The sequence below is a fragment of the Saccopteryx leptura genome, chromosome X (assembly GCF_036850995.1).
Source record: "Saccopteryx leptura isolate mSacLep1 chromosome X, mSacLep1_pri_phased_curated, whole genome shotgun sequence".
Taxonomy (NCBI): domain Eukaryota; kingdom Metazoa; phylum Chordata; class Mammalia; order Chiroptera; family Emballonuridae; genus Saccopteryx; species Saccopteryx leptura.
In genome coordinates this window covers 81162955-81182598 of record NC_089516.1, presented here as the reverse complement: position 1 = coordinate 81182598, position 19644 = coordinate 81162955, and the positions used below count along the sequence as shown (strand labels likewise).

General features: G+C 40.3%; 2 protein-coding genes across 2 annotated transcripts in view; one reads left to right on the top strand and one right to left on the bottom strand.

Moving 5' to 3' along the window:
• TCEAL9 (transcription elongation factor A like 9) overlaps positions 1–19644 on the top strand; it is a 303391-nt gene that overhangs the window by 128518 nt on the left and 155229 nt on the right. The window lies entirely within an intron of this gene.
• LOC136386383 (nuclear RNA export factor 3-like) lies at positions 13194–18916 on the bottom strand. Its single transcript, XM_066357824.1, is given in 10 exon segments — positions 13194–13359; positions 14250–14322; positions 14869–14911; positions 15004–15119; positions 15225–15283; positions 15355–15473; positions 15587–15646; positions 17552–17637; positions 18588–18702; positions 18827–18916. Coding segments are annotated over 10 exon segments (927 nt in total).

The following is a 19644-nucleotide window of genomic DNA, read 5'->3' as shown; positions in this document are numbered from 1 at the left end:
TGAGCTTCTGCCTAGTCCCTACTTCCTCCTTGAGGGATCAACTATGGATGTGGCCTGGCACCCAGGTCTCTGGCACAAGGCAGGGATTTCATCTCTTCTGTTATCTTCATTACCTAGAGGGGTTGTTGTGTGTACCCTCAAGGCCATAATAGCTGGGACTGTGATCTGACCACTTCTCCAGCCCTGGAAGCCCTTCTTTTAAAAGAGAGGCTGCTCTTTATCCTCCTGGAGGGGAAGGGGGTGAATTCTCATTAATATCCTGTCACTTATCTGGAGAGTGACACAGGATCTGTCAGCTTAAACTTGATCATCTGTGAAGTGTGACTCACTGGTAACTGATACGTTAATCACAGAGCTGTCCCAGGCAGTAAATGAAAAACCTGCCCAACTTATATGGTATGTGGTGGGACAGGGAGGGGTGTGGCTCCAGCCAAGCCAGTGACCCCTTGTTCAAACCAGTGGCCTTGGACTCAAGGCAGCGACCAGGGATTATGTCTATGATCTCACACTCAAGCCAGCAACCTCAGGTTTTGAAATTATTTTCTCCCAGTCTAGGGCTTGTCATTTCATTCTCTGAACAGTGTTTGTCGCAGAGCAGAAGTTTTTAATTTCAATGAAGTCCAACTTATTGATATTTTCTTTCATAGTTGTACTTTTGGTATATAAAAATTATCAAATATAAAGATATCTAGATTTTTTTTCCTATGTTAACTTTTAGGAGTTTTATAGTTTGTTTTTTTACTTATGTCTGTAATAAAATTTGAGTTACTTTTTGTGAAAAGAGCAAGGTCTGTGTATAGATTCATTTTTATGCATGTGGGTATACAATCGTTCCAACATCAATTGTTGAATGTCCCTCAGTTTTTTTAATCTATAGAGATTAGAAACAATACTTACCTTATAAGTATTGTGAGCATAAAATAAGTCAATAAATAAAATCACTTGGTACTTAATAAATGTTAGGCATAATTTATTGTTTTATATATATATATGTATATATATATATATATATATATATATATATATATATATATATATACACTGCTTACAAAAATTAGAAGATATTTCAAAATGAATATGAGCTATAAAATATCCCCTAATTTTTGTGATCAGTGTATACCATATTTCTCCATGGATAAGACACTCTCATGTATAAGATGTATCTTAATTTTTTGGCCCAAAATTTGAAAAAAAGGTATTACATAGTTATTGAATTCAAGTTTTATTCATCATAAAATTCATACAACTCCTCATCACTGTCAAAATTCCCATCCATTAGCTTGTCCTCATCTGTGTCTGATGATGAATCACTGTTTTTAACAATGAGCGCAAAAACAAGCGTGAAAAAGTGGGAAATACAAGTAAAAAAAACTACAACCACTGTATAAGATGCACCCAAGTTTTTAAACTCCACATTTTTTTTAAATGTGCATCTTATACATGGAGAAATATGGTACATTTGTTGACATTACTATTTCCAAGCATAAAAAATTGGATATCAGCTGTTTTTTTATTCATAATCAGTTACATTTGAAACATGCTGTTAGTGAGTATATTAGTTTTTCAGGGTCACTATAAAAATCGTTATCATAAACAGTGGTTTAAAACAACATAAAATTCATTTTCTTCCATATTCAGAGGCCAGAAGTCCAAAATTAAGGCACTAACAGGGCCACATATCCTTTGAAGATTCTGGAGAAGTCTTACTTGCTTCTTCCAACTTCTGGTTGCTTCTGCCTTTCTTTGGAGTGTGGCAGCAAAATGTGCCTCAGTCCTCAAATGGTCTTCTTCCCTGTGTGTGTTAAATCTCTCTCTCTTATAAAGACACCAGTCATCAGATTTAAGGCACACCTAAATCCAGGATTACCTCATCTGGAGACCCTTAATTAATTATTTGAATGCTAATTCCAAATAAGTTAATAAGTTCACATTCACAAATATGGAGGGTTAGAACGTAGACATATGTTTTGGGTGGACACAATTCAACCTCCTGCAGTGAGGCAAGCATGTTACAAAAATAAGTGCAAGATATCTCTTATCTTTTGTAAATAAATCTACAAATGCATGCATACCTTCATAAAACTATAAATACTTAAGTAAGAAAACTTCTCAAAGAATACAATGCAGGGCTGACTTTTGGATATTATTATTTTATTTCATGTTTTCTATCATTTCACTTACCTAGAAGAAATGCCTATTGCTCTTACAATTTTACAAAAAACAAATAAGATAAAAAGGCAGTAAAATATAAACATTCTCTACCTCACAAGAATGTCACTGTGCTTTAAAATGGGAAACATATCTGAGGCATAGAAAAGAAGACAAGATGTTGGAAGAGCCCCTCCCACAGTTTAACAGAATGTATTTCCCCAATTCTAAAGCACAGATTATTATCAATATTTTAAATTTTTGCATAAACTGACTAAAGAAACATGGTACTTCAGTTTAATTTATTTTGCTCTACCCTGATGAACAAACAGTAAGGGTGAAGATCTTATTATATGCAAAGCAGTAGTGTACACTGGTTAGATGGGGGAGAGCTCAGCAGCCACACAGACTCTGTTTACATCTTAGTCTTGTGGCAAGTTGGCCTTGCTGTTGCTTTGTCACAGTTCTTTGATGGTTAAAGTTAGGCAAAAATAGTTTTTCTTCATAGATTGTGGTGAGAATGAAATAAGTATAGGTTTAGCAATTATAACAGTGTCAGTCACCAAGGAAAGCAGCAGTAGATATTAATCATTGCTGAGTCCTCAATGACACTGTTGAACAGCTAAATTAACCAATCCAGGAACTATCCACCAGAATTCTTGTTAAATAATATAATAAATCCTCTTATTGTTCTCATGGGGTTTTTTTGTTTTGTTTTGTTTTGTTTTGTTTTTCCGACAGAGACAGAGAGAGTCAGAGAGAGGGACAGATAGGGACAGACAGACAGGAAGGAAAAGAGATAAGAAGCATCAATTCTTCATTGCAGCTCTTTAATTGTTCATTGACTGCTTTCTCATATGTGCCTTGGCTAGGAGACTACAGCAGAGCAAGTGACCCCTTGCTCAAGCCAGCAAACTTGGGCTCAAGCCAGTGGCCATGAGGTCATGTTCATGATCCCATGCTCAAGCCAATGACCCTGTGCTCAAGCTGGTGAGCCTGTGCTTAAGCCGAATGAACCCATGCTCAAGCCGGCAACCTTGGGATTTTGAACCTGGGCCCTCTTCATCCCAGTCCAACCCTCTATTTACTGTGCCACAGCCTGGTCAGACTGTTCTCACCCTTTTTCTTATCATCTTCAGGTGTCTCATTCCTTTTCTTTACTATCCTTAGGTGTCTCATTCTGTAAGAAGTTATAAGCCCTAGCTGGTTGGCTCAGCAGTAGAGCATTGGCCCAGCATGTGGAAGCCTCCGGTTTGACTCCCAGTAAGGGCACACAGAAGCAGCCATCTGCTTCTCCACCCCACCCCCTCCCCTTATTTTTCACTCTCTCTCTCAGTCTCTCTGCTCCCCTCCCACAGCCATGGGTTGGTTCAAATGGTTTGAGAAGATTGCTCTGGACATTGAGGATGGCTCCATGACCTCACCTCAGGTGCTGACATAGCTCAGTTGCTGAGCAACAGAGCAGCAAGCATTTACCTGTACGGGGCTTGCTGGGTTGATCCAGGTCAGGGCACATGCGAGGATCTGCTCTCTGCCCCTCTGCTTCCCAGCCTCTCACTTAATAAAAAACATATATACCAAATCTTATCCATCATATAAATATGTAGACATTTCATGCTCCTTGAAATCCAACTATCTCTATGACATGCTCATGGTAAAGTCATATCTTTTGTGGAAAGGGTGCCAATGCATACATTTGTTGAAGTATTACATGTTAAACACTTTACATAAGTTTGTTTATTTTATCTTCATAACAGCTCTGGAAGGTAAGGATTAATATGCCCATTTTATAGTTGACCAAAATCAGGCTTATAAAGTATAACTTACTATTCCAGGGTTACATACATCTAGTAAGAAGTAGGAATGGGTTCTAGATATACAACGTTTTGTAAGATAACACACACACATTATACATATGTATGTACCTACATACATACTTGCATAAAGTATTTTTATATAAGGAAATTCATTAATGCAATCTCTTTTTATAATAAAGTCAAGGAAAACAATCATATTATAAGGTCCAAAGATTAAGAAAAAGTATTTGACAATGTTAATGTCCATTCAGGTTTTCTAAAAGTCAAAAAAATAGGAACTGGTTGACACTTTCTTAGCATAGCAACATATATACACACTCTAGCCAACAGCCAGCATCTTACTTAATGAGGAAATACTGGAGGTCTTTCTTTTCTCGTTAGAGACAAAAACAAGATACCAACTTATCTCCTCAATGTTTGAAACTTTGTGGATGATATTTTCCAATGTAAGTGAAAAAACAAGCAATTAAAAGTAAAGGATGTCAATCTATAATTGCTGATAATATGGTCACACATTGAAACACTCAAAGAAAAAAATTGACAAATTGCTACAAACAAAAAGAGAATTTATCAAAATAGCAGGTTATATTATTAACATCCAAAATCAATAGGCTTCTCATGTACAACTTAAAAAAAATTGAAAACATAATGGAAGTAAAAGTGGCTGGACATAAACTTAAGAAGCAATGTTCAAAATCTACATAGAATGGCCCTGGCCAGTTGGCTCAGTGGTAGAGCATCAGCCCAACCTATGGAAGTCCTGGGTTTGATTCCCGGTCAGGGCACACAGAAGTACCCATCTGCTTCTCCACCCTTCCCTCTCTCCTTCCTCTCTGTCTCTCTCTTCCCCTCCCGCAGCCAAGGTTCCATTGGAACAAAGTTGGCCCAGATGCTGAGGATGGCTCCATGGCCTCCTCCTCAGGTGCTAGAATGGCTCCGGCCACAAAGAAGCAATGCCCCAGATGGGCAGAGCATCGCCCCCTGGTGGGCATGCCAGGTGGATCCTGGTTGGGTGCATGCGATAGTCTGTTTGAGTGTCTCCCCGCTTCTAACTTTGGAAAAATACAAATATAAAAAATAAAAAAACAACAAAACCTACATAGAAAACAAAACTAAATTTAAACAAATAAATATAATATTCTTGGTTAGGAAGATTCAACACCATAAATACACAAATTTTCCCAAATTAATTTATTAATTTATTGGTGCAGCCACTGTGGAAAACAGTATGGAGATTCCTCAAGAAATAAAAAATCGAACTGCCTTTTGACCCAACCATCTCACTTTTAGGAATATACCCCAAGAACACCATAGCACTGTTTGAAAAGAAGAAATGCACCCCCATGTTTATGGCAGCATTGTTCACAACAGCGAAGATCTGGAAATAGCCCAAGTGTCCGTCAGTGGACGAGTGGATTAAAAAGCTTTGGTACATATATACTATGGAATACTACTCAGCCATAAGAAATGATGACATCAGATCATTCACAACAACATGGATGGACTTTGATAACATTATACTGAGCGAAATAAGTAAATCAGAAAAAAACTAAGAACTATATGAATTCATACATAGATGGGACATAAAAATGATACTCAGAGACATGGACAAGAGTGTGGGGGTTATGGGTGGGGGGGGAGAAGGAGGGTGTTAGGGAGGGGGCACAAAGAAAACCAGTTGGAAGGTGACGGAAGACAATTGGACTTTGAGTGATGGGAATGCAGCATAATCAAATGTCAAAATAATCTGGATATGTTTTCTCTGAACATATGTACCCTGATTATCAATGTTACTCCATTAAAATTAATTAAAAAAAACAAATTAAATACCATTAGCATGTTTCTGTGGATTTAGACAATTATTATATTAGACAATAACTTTTTGATTATCAAATTTATTTAGAAGAAAAAACAGCTAAACTAATTAAAAAGAAGTATGATGAGAGGTGATGACAGATATTCTTACCAGATACTAACACATATCATAAAGAATGTACAGTATAAGAGTGTGGTGTTGTCTCTTGAACTGACAGAAAGACTGATGAAGCTGACTAGAAAATATTGATATAGGTCCAATTATATTCAGAAAATTTCAACATAATAATGCACATTTTAAGTGAGTGAATATATTATAGCTGGTTTAATAACTGATATTGTGATAAATGGATAACATTATAGTTGAGATTTAATGTAAAAATAAAAAAGAATCATAAAAGTATTAAAAGAAAACATGGGTGAACATCTCTATAATCTGGAAGTAGAGGTAACTTTCCTAACTATGACTCAAAATCCAAGCTCTTTAAAGAAAACAAGATTGATAAATTTGACAAGGTAAGAGTAACAGTGACTCAGCATACTAAAATACATGCTAGCCAATCAAAAAGGCACAGGGAAAGAATATTTACAACTAATATCTCTAACAAAATATTGAGAATCCTTCCACTCCCGCATCTTATCCCTCTCCCCAACAACACACACATGTCAGTGGAGGTTGAGTGGGTAGCCTGGATTTTTATGACTGCCTGGCGATTATGAGATCCACCCCCTAACCCATGGGGTCAGAGAGGTCACACGGGGAGTGGCACTGGGATATGCTTCCTTTTCCAGACAGCGTAGTGTATGTAGACAATCTGAAAAATCACATCTATCAAACAGTAATGAGGTGCCTCTTCTCCTCCCACCCCAAATCCAGTGTGAGAGAAGGTTAAGAGGAGAACCTGGACCTTTGTCCCCAGCTGTTTGTTATGAGATTGCAATCTCCTTCCCCCCTGGGAATGGTGTCACTGAAACCTTGCTAAAACAGATTACTTAATTAATACCCAGAGTCTAATAACATAACATCCAAAATATTCAGATACAGACAAAAATCCCTTTCTATGCAAGAACTGGGAAAATTTTAACCTGAGAAAAGATAATCCACAGATGCCAACATTGAGATGACATAGATATTGAAATTATCTGAAATGAATTTTAAAGTAATCATAGAAATGGTGCAAAGAGTAATACAGACATGTTTAAAAACAATAAAAATTAGAAAGTCTCAATAAGGAAATAGAAGATACACAAAACTGAATGGAAATTTTAGAGGTGAAGCATGAAATAACTGAAATTAAAACTCAGTGGATGAACTCAGTATTGAAATGGCGAGGAGAGAAAAAAAGAATCAGTGAACATAAAGATAGAACAGAAATTCCCCAATTTGAACAACAGAGAGAAAATAGAATTTTTAAAAAGACGAAACAAAGCATCAGCAACCTGTGGTACTTGAACAAATCATGTCATTGCCTGAACAGGTAGTGGTGCATCAGCTCTATCTACTGAGACACTGCAGACCCAGGTTCAAAACCCCAAGGTCACCTGCTTGAGTGTGAGCTCATTTAGCTTGAGCGTGGGCTCACCATGGTTGCAGGCATGAGCATAAGATCATAGACATGACCCCATGGTCGTTGGCTTAAACGCACAGTCACTGGCTTGAGCAAGGGGTCACTGGGTCAGCTGGAGCCCCCCCAATCAAGACACATATGAGAAAGCAATGAATGAACAACTTAAGGTGTCACAACTATGAATTGATGCTTCTCATCTCTCTCCCTTCGTATCTGTTTGTCCCTTTCTCTTTCTCTTAAAAAAAAAGAAAAGAAAAAGAGAGTTCTAAAAGAAAGAAAGAAAGAAAGAAAGACAGAAAGAAAGAAAGAAAGAAAGACAGAAAGAAAGAAAGAAAGAAAGAAAGAAAGAAAGAAAGAAAGAAAGAAAGAAAGAAAGAAAGAAAGAAAGAAAGAAAGAAAGAAAGAAAAGTCAAGGCCCTATAAATAACTAGAACCTTAGTTCACCAATCTTAAATCTTTACTTTATCTCCCAAGGAAAATTTAGAGTGTCTTTTGCAGGTAATTCCAGGAGGCAAATGGTCTCAGAGATGCTAGGCTGCAGCTGTTTCGCAGAGACACCTAACCCCAACTGTGTTGAAGATATTACCAAGTACACCAAATGAACTCATGCTAATTGGACCTGTGTTACTATCAGAAGAACTTGCTGGAGACAGAACAGAGAGCTCAGAAATAAACTCTAATATATATGGTAAAATGATCTTACCACCATATAATGAGGGAAATGAGAATCTCTTTAGCAAATGGTGTTGAAAGAATTGCATATCCATATGCAAATAATGAAGTTGGACCCTTACCTTTTACCACATAAAAAATTAAAATAAATCAAAGACCTATACATGTAACAGCTAACATTACAAAATGCTAGAAGAAAACAGGGAGAAAGATCCATGATATTGGATCCGACAATGCTCTCTTTGATATGACACCAAAAGCACAGATAACAAAAGCAAGAATAGACAAATGGGCCTACATAAAAATAACTTCTGTGCATTAGAGGAAACAAAAACGTGAAAAGGCAACTCACATAATGGAATAAAATATTTGTAAATCACATATCTGACAAAAGGTTAATATCCAAAATATATAAATAATTTCCGTAATTCAACAACAAGGAAACAACCTGATTAAAAACGAGCAAAGGACTTGAATAGACATTTCTCCAAAGAAAACATATAAATGGCCAACAATCATATGAAAAGATGCTCAACATCACTAATCATTAGAAAAATGCAAATCAAAATCACAATGAGATATCAGCTCACACCCATCATTATGGTCACATAAAATAATAACTTTTTTTTTAAATGTGAAGAAATTAGCACTCTTGTGCTCTGTTGGTGGAAATGGAGAATGGTGCAGCTGCTATGAAAAATAGTATGGAGGGTTTTCAAAAAATTAAGTAGAATGCAGCAATCTGATTTTGTATAGCAGATTTTTTGCTATTTTGCGGGATTTTGCGGTATATAGGTATTTTTTATATATTTATTATTTTAATTATTCTTGCTGTAAAATTAGCAAAACAAGTGTGGGAAAGGTTAATAACAGTGTGGGAAAGGTTTATAAGAGTGTGAGGAAGGTTTATAAAAATTTTAAATATATATAAATAATAAAATAAATATAAGGTCCCCAATTCGGGGATTTTCGCCTATTGCAGGGGATTCTGGAACCTAACCCCCACAATAGATGAGGGACCACTGTAATCACTTCACTTTTCTCTGTGTACATGAGTCTCAGTTTTATATCCCACCTCTGTAGGGTATATATTTGTCCTTGTGAATATATTTAATACTACCGAGCCATACACTTCAAAGGGATTAAGTGATGAAGATAGTAAATTTTATATTATGTATTTTACCATAAATAAATAGTGAAGGTTAATATTAAATTTTGTGTAAGCTAATCAGAGAAGTGTTGTGTTGTGATACCGCTCTGTGAGCTGGTGAAAGAATTTAGGCAAAAAAAGAGGAGAAATCCCTCAGTGCACAATCTCTAGGAGGATACAGAGAGAAAACAAACCAAAGGGTGGAGAGTGCTAACACATGGACAGAGGCTACATTTTCTGTCCGGAAACCTCAGTGTACTTGTAACGTAGGTATCTCCCCTTTACTCCCACATTTCCAAAACGTTCTGTCTGATGGGTTTTAGCCAAACAAGGCCCTCCCTCCCACCTACCTGCTCTACCACACTCAAGTGACAATTCAGGTTTTTGTCATGAAGTGGAATTAATGTACCTCCATTATGAACCCGCTCTACAAAAAAGTTTATGCAAAGAGCAAAAAATATGCAATGCCTTCCTTTAAAACCTAATCTTCGGACCTATGTACAAAATGATTCTAATTCTGTCTGGAAAAAAATGAGAGGTGTAAAAAGACTGAAAACACATATATTCTGGGGCCTGCACCCATTGAATTACCAAGTAACAGTAGTGTGCCTTGGCAGTGGAAGGCACAGAGGCTTAGGGAAGCACAGGGCAATGGAAGGAGAATTAAAAGAAATGTAGTGCCACATTGGAATCATGGCCGCTATAGCCAGTATCATGGACAGTGAACGACAGACAGTAGGTAAGGAAAGATAGACAGCATGTACAGGGTGTGTGAACCTCCAGTTTTCAGGGAGAGATGCCTCTACAATGTGGGCACTAACCTTCAGTGAATAAGTAAATCAATGAATGCAACATAGATTTGGAGTCAATAGCAGATGAAACTGTATATATATGAATTTTATATATGATATAAATGTGAATTTTATATATGGTATAATGTGAACTTTATATATATGAATTTCTCAACAAAATTGAAATTTTAGTAAACAAATTATTCCAAGACATTTGTTATTCTTTGCAAATTGTACTCTTTTTCCTTAAAAAAGAAAAAGAAAAATGGATGCAACCAACCAGGTCACCAGATCCAAGCTGTCAGCTCTGAGTCTCAGTCCATGGGCTCAGCAAAGGGGAGGGAGGGATGGAGGTTGGGATATGGGTTTAATGATTTCAGTCAGCGTTTTCTGCGGGAGACTGAAAGTGGCAAAGCCCTTGCAGTTTGAGGCTTAGCAAAAAGCTGAGTTCTCCCCCCACACACCTCCATATTGGCTATGAAGTTAAGTATTTGCACTCATCCTATCCCCCCACTTCACTTGCTTGCTTAAGTTACTGGAAGCAGTTTACATGCCTTTCCTCTCACCCTTTGTTTGTTCTGATGTTGATTGATTTCAGTTATGCAGGGTGGAAGGTTTCTGCACTTGGAAGAATTCTTCGGTTGCCTTGGAGATGTGTGATTTTGTATGGAAGATTTCCTTGTTTGCAGATGGTTATATAATAAAGCAAACCAGGAGCTGTTTTGCTCTTGCAAGCTAAAGGCATTGCAGAGACCTCCCGATCCCATCCTATTTCTCTTTAAGTTTATTTTCTTCATTCCCATCGTTCTCACTCAGGACCTGGAATTACTAGCCATGCTGGCTCATGGCAGTTTTCTGGTAATTTTTTTACCAACTGGTAGCAATCCCTCTGTGTTTATTATTTTCTAGGTTACTGGATTGACTAGAGGAGACATAGAAACATGCACACACACAGAGAGAGATAGGCTGTCAATTCTGTTTTGAATTTACTTCATCTTCCCATGAAATTGATTACAATAAATGCTCCTCTAAGATAATGAATGTATATATACATATATGTGCACTATCATCTTCATCATCAAGAGGGGCTTTTGAATACCCATGAGGCCTCTCACATCAGAGGAGAACAAAAGGACCATTTCTCCTCCCTGGAAGTCCATCTTCTAAAAGAGCAGGGGTCGGGAACCTATGGTTCACGAGCCAGATGTGGCTCTTTTGATGGCTGCATCTGGCTCGCAGACAAATCTTTAATAAAAAAAATAACGTAGGCCTGACCTGTGGTGGCGCAGTGGATAAAGCGTCGACCTGGAGTGCTGAAGTCGCTGGTCCGAAACACTGGGCTTGCCCGGTCAAGGCACATATGGGAGTTGATGCTTCCTGCTCCTCCCCCCTGTCTCTCTCTCCTCTCTCTCTCTTTGTCTCTCTCTCTCCCTCTCTCTCTCCTCTCTAAAATGAATAAATAAAATAAAAAATTTAAAAAAAGTGTTTATTAAAATAAAAAATGTATTAAAAATACTTTAAAAAAATAACGTTAAAATATAAAACATTCTCATGTATTACAATCCATTCATTTCCTACCACTCATGTTCATGGTTGCGGGTGGCTGGAGCCAATCACAGCTGTCCTCCGGGACAACACCAAATTTTTATTGGATAATGCATAACGAACACGGGTCGTTGTATGGCTCTCACGAAATTACATTTTAAAATATGTGGTGTTCGTGGCTCTCTCAGCCAAAAAGTTTCCCGACCCCTCTAGAGGGTGCTCTGTGTCTTCTAGGGAGGGCAAGGGTAAAAGCTCACTATCATCCTGTCACTTACCTGGAGAGGTGATATAGGGTTTATAAGGATGAGCTTGGTCATCTGTGAAGTGGAACTCCTGATATTTTCCTCACAGCTGTCCAAAAGAGGTAAATGAGAAAACCTGTCCGAGTATGTGGCACAGGCTGGGACTTCAATGACCTTTAAGTGTTGTTGGGACATGACAGTAGGGGCTGGCGGAGCCTCAGGGCCAAGGCAGACATTGTAAAAAGTCATTTTTCTTTGTTTCTTCTAATAAGAAGATAAGTATTTTTATGAAGGAAGAAAATATCTATGATACACCTTGGTTCAAAGTTTTGGAAATAGAAAGTTCACTGTTTTGGGTGTTTCTAAAGCTCAGAAAACTTACCAACATTGTAACTCTGATCACAATCTAATCCAGTTCCCACTCTGGGAAGACAAGCTTGACTTTAACTCACCCAGTGAGCTTGGTGAGATCACACCAGGGTAAACAAGGTGTGGTGTCTGCCCAACTGTTTGTCCTGGAAGGTTCTCTATCTTAATGTATTTATAGGAAAATTCTATACCTGCCCCACCAGTCACCAGTGCAGGAGTCCTCAGATCACACACGATCCAACGAGGATTTCAACCATCTGCTACCACTCTGTGTGGCAAAAATATTAAAAATTACTAGAATTTCTTTGACATGCAATTGTCCATTTTATCATTCACTAATGACTAAATATATATTGGGCTTAAAACTCATCCTATTCCATGAAAGGTGTCTCATTAACTCTATAGGAAACAAAAAAAAAAGAGAAAGGAAGCGGATACATGAGCAAGTTCAAGGGTTAAATTTGAGCTGAAATTACTTCTTCACATTGACTTTTAAACTTGCTCAACACAACAGTTTGAAGATTTCAAAATCTCTCTTATCCCTTCTTGGACCCATCACCTCCATGCAGCCAAAAGCGTCTCTCTCTCTCTCTCTCTCTCTCTCTCTCTCTCTCTCTCTCTCTCCCTATCAAGATGAGACTTTATCTTGTGTAGATAAGTATACAAATATATGCATAAATATACAAATATCTGAATAAAGAAACTTCTGGAAAAAATAACGCAGATGAAAACATTCAGGGTTTTGGGTGCTGTGATTGGAGGTGATTTCCCCACCACATTCATTGTGACAATATGCAGCAGAATGAATTCTTATAACATAGCATGTCATGGGAAAAACTCCTGAAAACCAAATGTGTTCATAAAGAAACAAGATCTATAAATTTCATAAATATACATACATATTCAAAAAACTAAGCTTAATATGTACTGAGAGTGAAATGTTCAGGATGATAATAAGTAAAATAAAACCAGCAGAAGATACCAGTTGCAAGTTCTTATAATTCACTCCTCTGCTCCTCCCAGCTCCCTCTTGTGCCCATGCACACCCATCACTCACTTCTGAGATGACTGAAGGATCATCCCAGAGATGATGGGAAAAACCTGGACCATTTCCTGCTGCTCCTGGGAGCTGGTAGACCCAGAGCTACAGGAAGGTGTGAGTACTCAGATGGAAGGTGCAGATTCTGAGTCGTGTTGGGAGTGGTATCCCTCCCAAACAGCTCACCATTCACAATGTATAGACTGGAGAAAAGTGGGCTTTCAGACAACAAGCAGATGAACAACTCCACATTCCCAATAAGGATACTGCTTCCACTGCCACTCAGCAACCAGATTCTTTACATACCCTGCTGTACTTGCCCCCCAAGATTTTTGCCTGGTAGCTCTGCTCCTCTCACTGAGCTCACCCTTCAAGAGATTGTCCATTGGCTTCAATAGATTTGTACTCTACCTGCAATACAAGGATGATTTTGTAAATCATTTATCCTTTACAAAAGCCTAAGAAAGTGGACAGTCTAATCCAGGAGTAGTCAACCTTTTTATACCTACCGCTCACTTTGGTATCTTTGTTAGTAGTAAAATTTTCTAACCGCCCACCGGTTCCACAGTAATGGTGATTTATAAAGTAGGGAAGTAACTTTACTTTATAAAATTTATAAAGCAGAGTTACAGCAAGTTAAAGCATATAATAATTACTTACGAAGTACTTTATGTCGTATTTTTGCTAAGTTTGGTAGAATAAATCTTTATAAAACAACTTACTATAGTTAAATATATTTTTTATTTACACTTTGGTTGCTCCACTACCGTTCACCATGAAAGCTGGAATGCCCACTAGTGGGCGGTAGGGACCAGGTTCACTACCACTGGTCTAATCCTATTATCAAAGGAACACACTGAGTCATAGAGAGGTCATGTGACTTGACCAACATCACACACTTAGTGAGTGCTGGGGTCTGGAAGAGAATCAGTGTTTTAACTCTAGGACCAACGCTCTTAACCCCTATGCTACATTGTTTGTTGGATCCATCTGTTGGCTTCCCATGACACTGAGAAACACCGAGGACATGCATGACCACATTCCCACACCTCTGAGCCAGGCTGCATGTTCCCACCCAAAGCACAGCACTCACCTGGAATTACTGGTAGGAGTAGTGACGAAGGTCTGAGTGAAGGTACGCATAGAACCCTGAGACCTTCCTTCAACTTCAACAACAACAAGAACCCTTTAAATTTACACATGCTTCACATGCTCACACAGTATTCCCAAGTCAGTGTTGGGCTCCATACTCATGCCAAGGGGACAGCTGTTCCCTCGGAGTCAGTGTCAGGAATGGAACAATCTGCCCCCACTAACATGGACCCAACTATGTGCCAGGACCTGTGAAAACCACTTTAAGTTTATTTGATTCATTTTTGCAGCTACCCAAGAGGTAGATACTATTAGCATCATTTTGCAAATGAAGGAAATGAAAGATTAGGTAATGGGTCCAAGTTTGCACTGTATGGATCTGAGATGACAGTCATCAAACCTTAATGTCCATGCCCCCAAAGCCCCAGCTGTGCGGGACTGACAGGCATGGATGCAGATCAGACCAGGATAGTTTAGGGGCATCGTGCAGGCAGGAGAACATACAGGGAATAGGAAGGAAAGGAAAAAAAATCAGGCAGGCTGTGAGAGTTCTGAGAGAGAAATCAGCCAGGCAAAGGGAGCAGTGGGGCATCAGAGGAGGGGGCTCTACACACACTCACCTTCCTTGAACAGCCCACTGACACAGAAGAAGAACAGGTTTCCCTGAAAGAGAAGAGTGCAGGTGCTCAGTCACTGTCTACGTCACCACCCACCTGCATCTTTCTGGACCGGCACGAGGGAGAGTGGGTGCTCACCGAGCTGAACCACATGTCCACCACAAAGGATCTGGTGTCATGCTGAGTTTTGGGCAATCGACAGAGAGAGCAAACAATGTCACGTTTTGTATGTTTCAGCAGCTGAAAACACAGGTCTGTAGGGAAAGGACAGCAAAGGTCAGGGCTGTGACACTCTGGGCCCTTAGATTGACCCCTTCATGTCCCCTTTTCCTGCCCAATCGTCCCCATCCCACACGCACTGGGGTCCTTGATGTTCTTCGTATCCCTGTTATCCTTGAGGTACTCAAACAAGCTGCTTCTAGGAGGAAAAGAGGAACAATTCTGATAGTCTGGCCAGTGAGTAGGCTTATTTATCTTGTGGAGAGACACAGCCCAAAGACAGAGGTTGGGTCCTCAGGGTTGAAGGGAATTGTCAGGGAGAAGCAGGCCTCATCATGATAAACACAGAGAAGACAGTATTGGTCTCCAGAGTCATAGATGAAATAATACTTGTGGGGGAGCAAAGGGGACAGACTGCCTGTATTAACCAGGCTCCAAAGAAGATGTGAGAATCCCAGTCAGCAGCCCCAGTTCTTCTTATTACTAATGTTTCCAGGAGTACTTACTGCTGCAGAAATTCTAAAACTAAACTTTTCAGCCAGTCAGATCCAAAGACGCTTTCCTGAAATCAAAACAGTCCTCAGTACCATGGCTGATAACTTCATCCTCATTCTCCACCCAAAACCCTGCTAGATCTTCCCCTCCTTGCCTTACAGATTGATAACTTCTTGTAAGCTTCAAGTCCAAATTTAGTTGGTGGGGATGGCTCCTGACCATCCTGGGAGAGGGAAGAGAACATCAACCTTGCAGACCACCAGGTGGTGCTGACTGATCAGACAAAGGATGGGCCCAGGAGAGGATGAGGATCAGAGACATCAGATGTAAAAAAGCCCTGGAAATTCCATAAGCAGGACTGCATTGTGTCATCATCATGGGGGCCCTGGAGCCTGTGGTGAACTTATGTGAAGAATGTCCAGAGCTTTTATCAGTTTCCCACACGGGTCAATCTACCGATGAGGATTAAGTGTCAAATCCAAAATTATAACTTGGGTCAGACCCAAATGGATTGAGAGCAGGTTGTGGGAGGTATCTGTGCCACTTACAGGAGTCTGTGATCACAGAACACACTTACTAGGCAAAATAACTTGGGGAACAATTTCAGGATGGAACTGCCAAATCAAGACAAAACAGAAATGTAACCGAATCTGCAGAGTAGCCCTGACTCACTGGAGCAAGTACACATATACCAGACATACAGCCCAGTGTGTTTTACTTATATTCCAGTGTCCCATTGTTCCAGTGACCTGGGAACCTTCCCTATAGACTGATCCATAGGAAGAATGTTCACCCTTCCTCTTGCCCTTTTCTTCCTCCCCCTCCATCCTGCTAGGTAGCTACCAACTAGGTGCTCTGACTTCCTTCTCCAGTGGCATAAGAAGCAGCATTTGATGCTACATACATTTCCTTCACCTGGAGCTGGGAGGCCAGGTAGGAATGAAAAACTTGAACAATTTGAACTGTGGGCCCATTGGATGCTGACTGAGTGTCACCTGTGGGAGCTCAGTCTGAACTGGGCATGGGAAATGCAGCAACCAAGGGTCAGGAGACCTTCCCCAGAAGGAGTAAAGGGTCAGTCCTCAGCTCAGCATGGAGTTGGGGGTCTGTGGCTTCTTCTTATGATCACCAGCTTCCCTCCTTATGGTCCCCGAAAACCTGTGCTTGTCTTAGTTTTTCTTTGCCTGAGGAATCCTACCCGTGTCAGGCTACCCAGGGCTCCTCTGAGGGATAAGGCAGGTGATGTGATGTGTGGAGGGAGGGACAGTGCCTCTGAGAGACTGTCCTTTTGTCTCCTTAACCCCTCTGCCCTCTGCCTTTGACTGCTGCCTTAGGAGGCTCTCTGCTCAGTGATAGTGACCCATTTCTTACCTCGTGACTAAGGAACCCTGATTTTTCTCAAGGAGCATCCATCTCATGGCATTGGTCCTAAAGAACTAAAGTTATGATGGCAGTTGCCAAAGACCTCAATTTCCAGCATGAGGCAGTAAACTCCCCATGTCAGCCTGGGATCAGAGAAGAAACCCTTTTAGAACAAGGAAAAGAGGGTTTCTTTCAGGGCAGAGGAAGGTAGCCCCATCTCAAAACAGAATAGAAAGGCCTACCTCAACATGCGGACCTCTGCTGAATAACCATTTACATTCCAGGTAACCAATATCTGGCCCAAAGCTGGTCACCCCTGGTACTGGTCAGGAACAAATGACATACTTCCTGACATACAATGGTAGGAGGGTATGTTGGAGAAGCCTGGCTGCATACTCAGGAAAAAGACCCCAGACCAGGAGACCAGATGAGCAGCTCAGAGGTAGGAAAGCAGACCTCTAAACACAGGTGAAATACACAGAAAATAGAACGTAAGGCCCGTGGTTCTCCCAGAGAAACTGCTGCCTTCTACAAGCAGACACTATCAAGGGTAGCTCAGGCTCAGAAAGGGTCAAAGAGGATACCACCAACGTTATGTTAGTAGAATTACCTGAAAAGTTAGTACATTGTGGGTTTCTGTTTGCACTCTTCTCTCTCCAGCTTTCTGCCCTGGTCCAATTTCCTTGCTGATTTTACCTGTGATTGTGAAGAGGAAACATATAGACCAGAGAAAGTGAGCCAAGATGACCTGTACCCCCAGTCTCTTCTTTTTTTTTTTACAAATCAAGTTTACTGCCCCTTGTCACCATCCCCATGTGGTTTAGCGGCTCTGAGTCTGAGGTGCTGGAGGGGAGCAATGAGTGGGGGAAGAAGAGGTGGGTCTGACTGTAGATGCACAACTTGTCTTGAGTCTGCATTACCCTAATCTGCTCCTTCTTTTATTTTATTTTTTTTTAATTTTTAAATATTTATTTATTTATTACACAGGGACAGAGAGAGTCGGAGAGAGGGATAGATAGGGACAGACAGACAGGAACGGAGAGAGATGAGAAGCATCAATCATCAGCTTTTCATTGTGACACCTTAGTTGTTCATTGATTGCTTTCTCATATGTGCCTTGACCGTGGGCCTTCAGCAGACCCAGTAACCCCTTGCTCGAGCCAGAGACCTCGGGTCCAAACTGGTGAGCTTTTGCTCAAACCAGATGAGCCCGCATTCAAACTGGCAACCTCGGGGTCTCGAACCTGGGTCCTCGGCATCCCAGTCTGACGCTCTATCCACTGCACCACCACCTGGTCAGGCTATTTTTTTTTAGCGAGAGAGAGAGAGAGAGAGAGAGAGAGAGAGAGAGAGAGAGAGAAACAGACAGACAGGAAGGGAGAGGGATGAGAAGCATGAATTTGCTGTTGCAGCACTTTAGTTAGTCACTGATTGCTTTTTCACATGTGTCTTGACATAGATCTCCAGCCAATCCAGTAACCCCTTGCTCAAGCCAGCAACCTTTGGCTCAAACTAGCGACCTTGGGCTTCAAGCCAGCGACCTTTGGACTCAACCCAGCAACTGTGGGGTCAGGGATATGATCCTGTGATCAAGCCAGCGATCAAGCTGGTGACCTCAGGGTTTCAAACCTAGGTCCTCAGTTTACCAAGTCCATGCTCTATTTGCTGTGTCACCACCTGATCAGGCTGTTCCTCCTTTTCTGACTTCAGATTCTTCTGCATAGTCTGGGGTGTATCAGAGGGGTTGACAAAGATAGGTAGCTGCAGAGAACACAAGAGGAACTGGGTAAGAACTAGGAAATCTCAGCCTTGGGATCAAGCAAGAACTTGCCCCTGTCCTGCCCTCATGCCCCTAGCTAGCCAGAGTCATGTTCTTGATACACACCTTTTCGTTATCCTCATTCCAAATCTTAGAGTTGACATTCCTTAATGCGAAGGTGATGCTGGCATTCTCATCGAAGAACTGAGCCTGCATTTTCTCACAGTGCAACTATAGGCAGACTGACAAGAGAAACAATATGAGACCAGAACCACTGCTCATCTGTCCTGTTTCTTCTCATTCACCTAACTGTCTTCTTACTTTGACTGGAGTGGATGGGATGGGACACTGCATTGTTTCTGAATCAAATTCAGCAGCCACTTTTCATCATATTTTATGCTAAATGAAATCTAGGAGCCAAAGAAAAGATAAGAAAGGAGATTAACATAATGGAATCTAAGATTAAGATAAAATCCAAACATGTTTTCCATGCAAATCTTTTTTTTTTTTTCAGCCTTTAAAATAATTGTTCAAGATAGGACAATATCCATTATTGCTAACTTTTGTATCAGACATAGATTTTCTAAATACTCTTTCTTTCCATCGAAATAGTTTTCCTCAAATAATCAACTTAAGATATTTAGCATGTACTTCCTTTTATAAAATTCCAAGAAATCGTACTTAAGTTAGACCTGATCTGCACCTCTCACAAAATCGCAGAAACTCGACATCCTCCCACATTCAGAGTGGGCCAAACTGCCTTCTGGTGTGGACTTGCTCCATCTCTTTGGCAGTGGTTTCCTCCTTTGATTTTAGACTATCTGTAGAGAGCCCCTGCATCTCAGTGCGTCTGGCCCACGTGCAGCTGAGAGCAGAGGAAGAGTTTTGCTGGGCCTTGAGTGACCTGACAGGGCAAGGTCACTAAAACAATCTGAAGCTTGTTC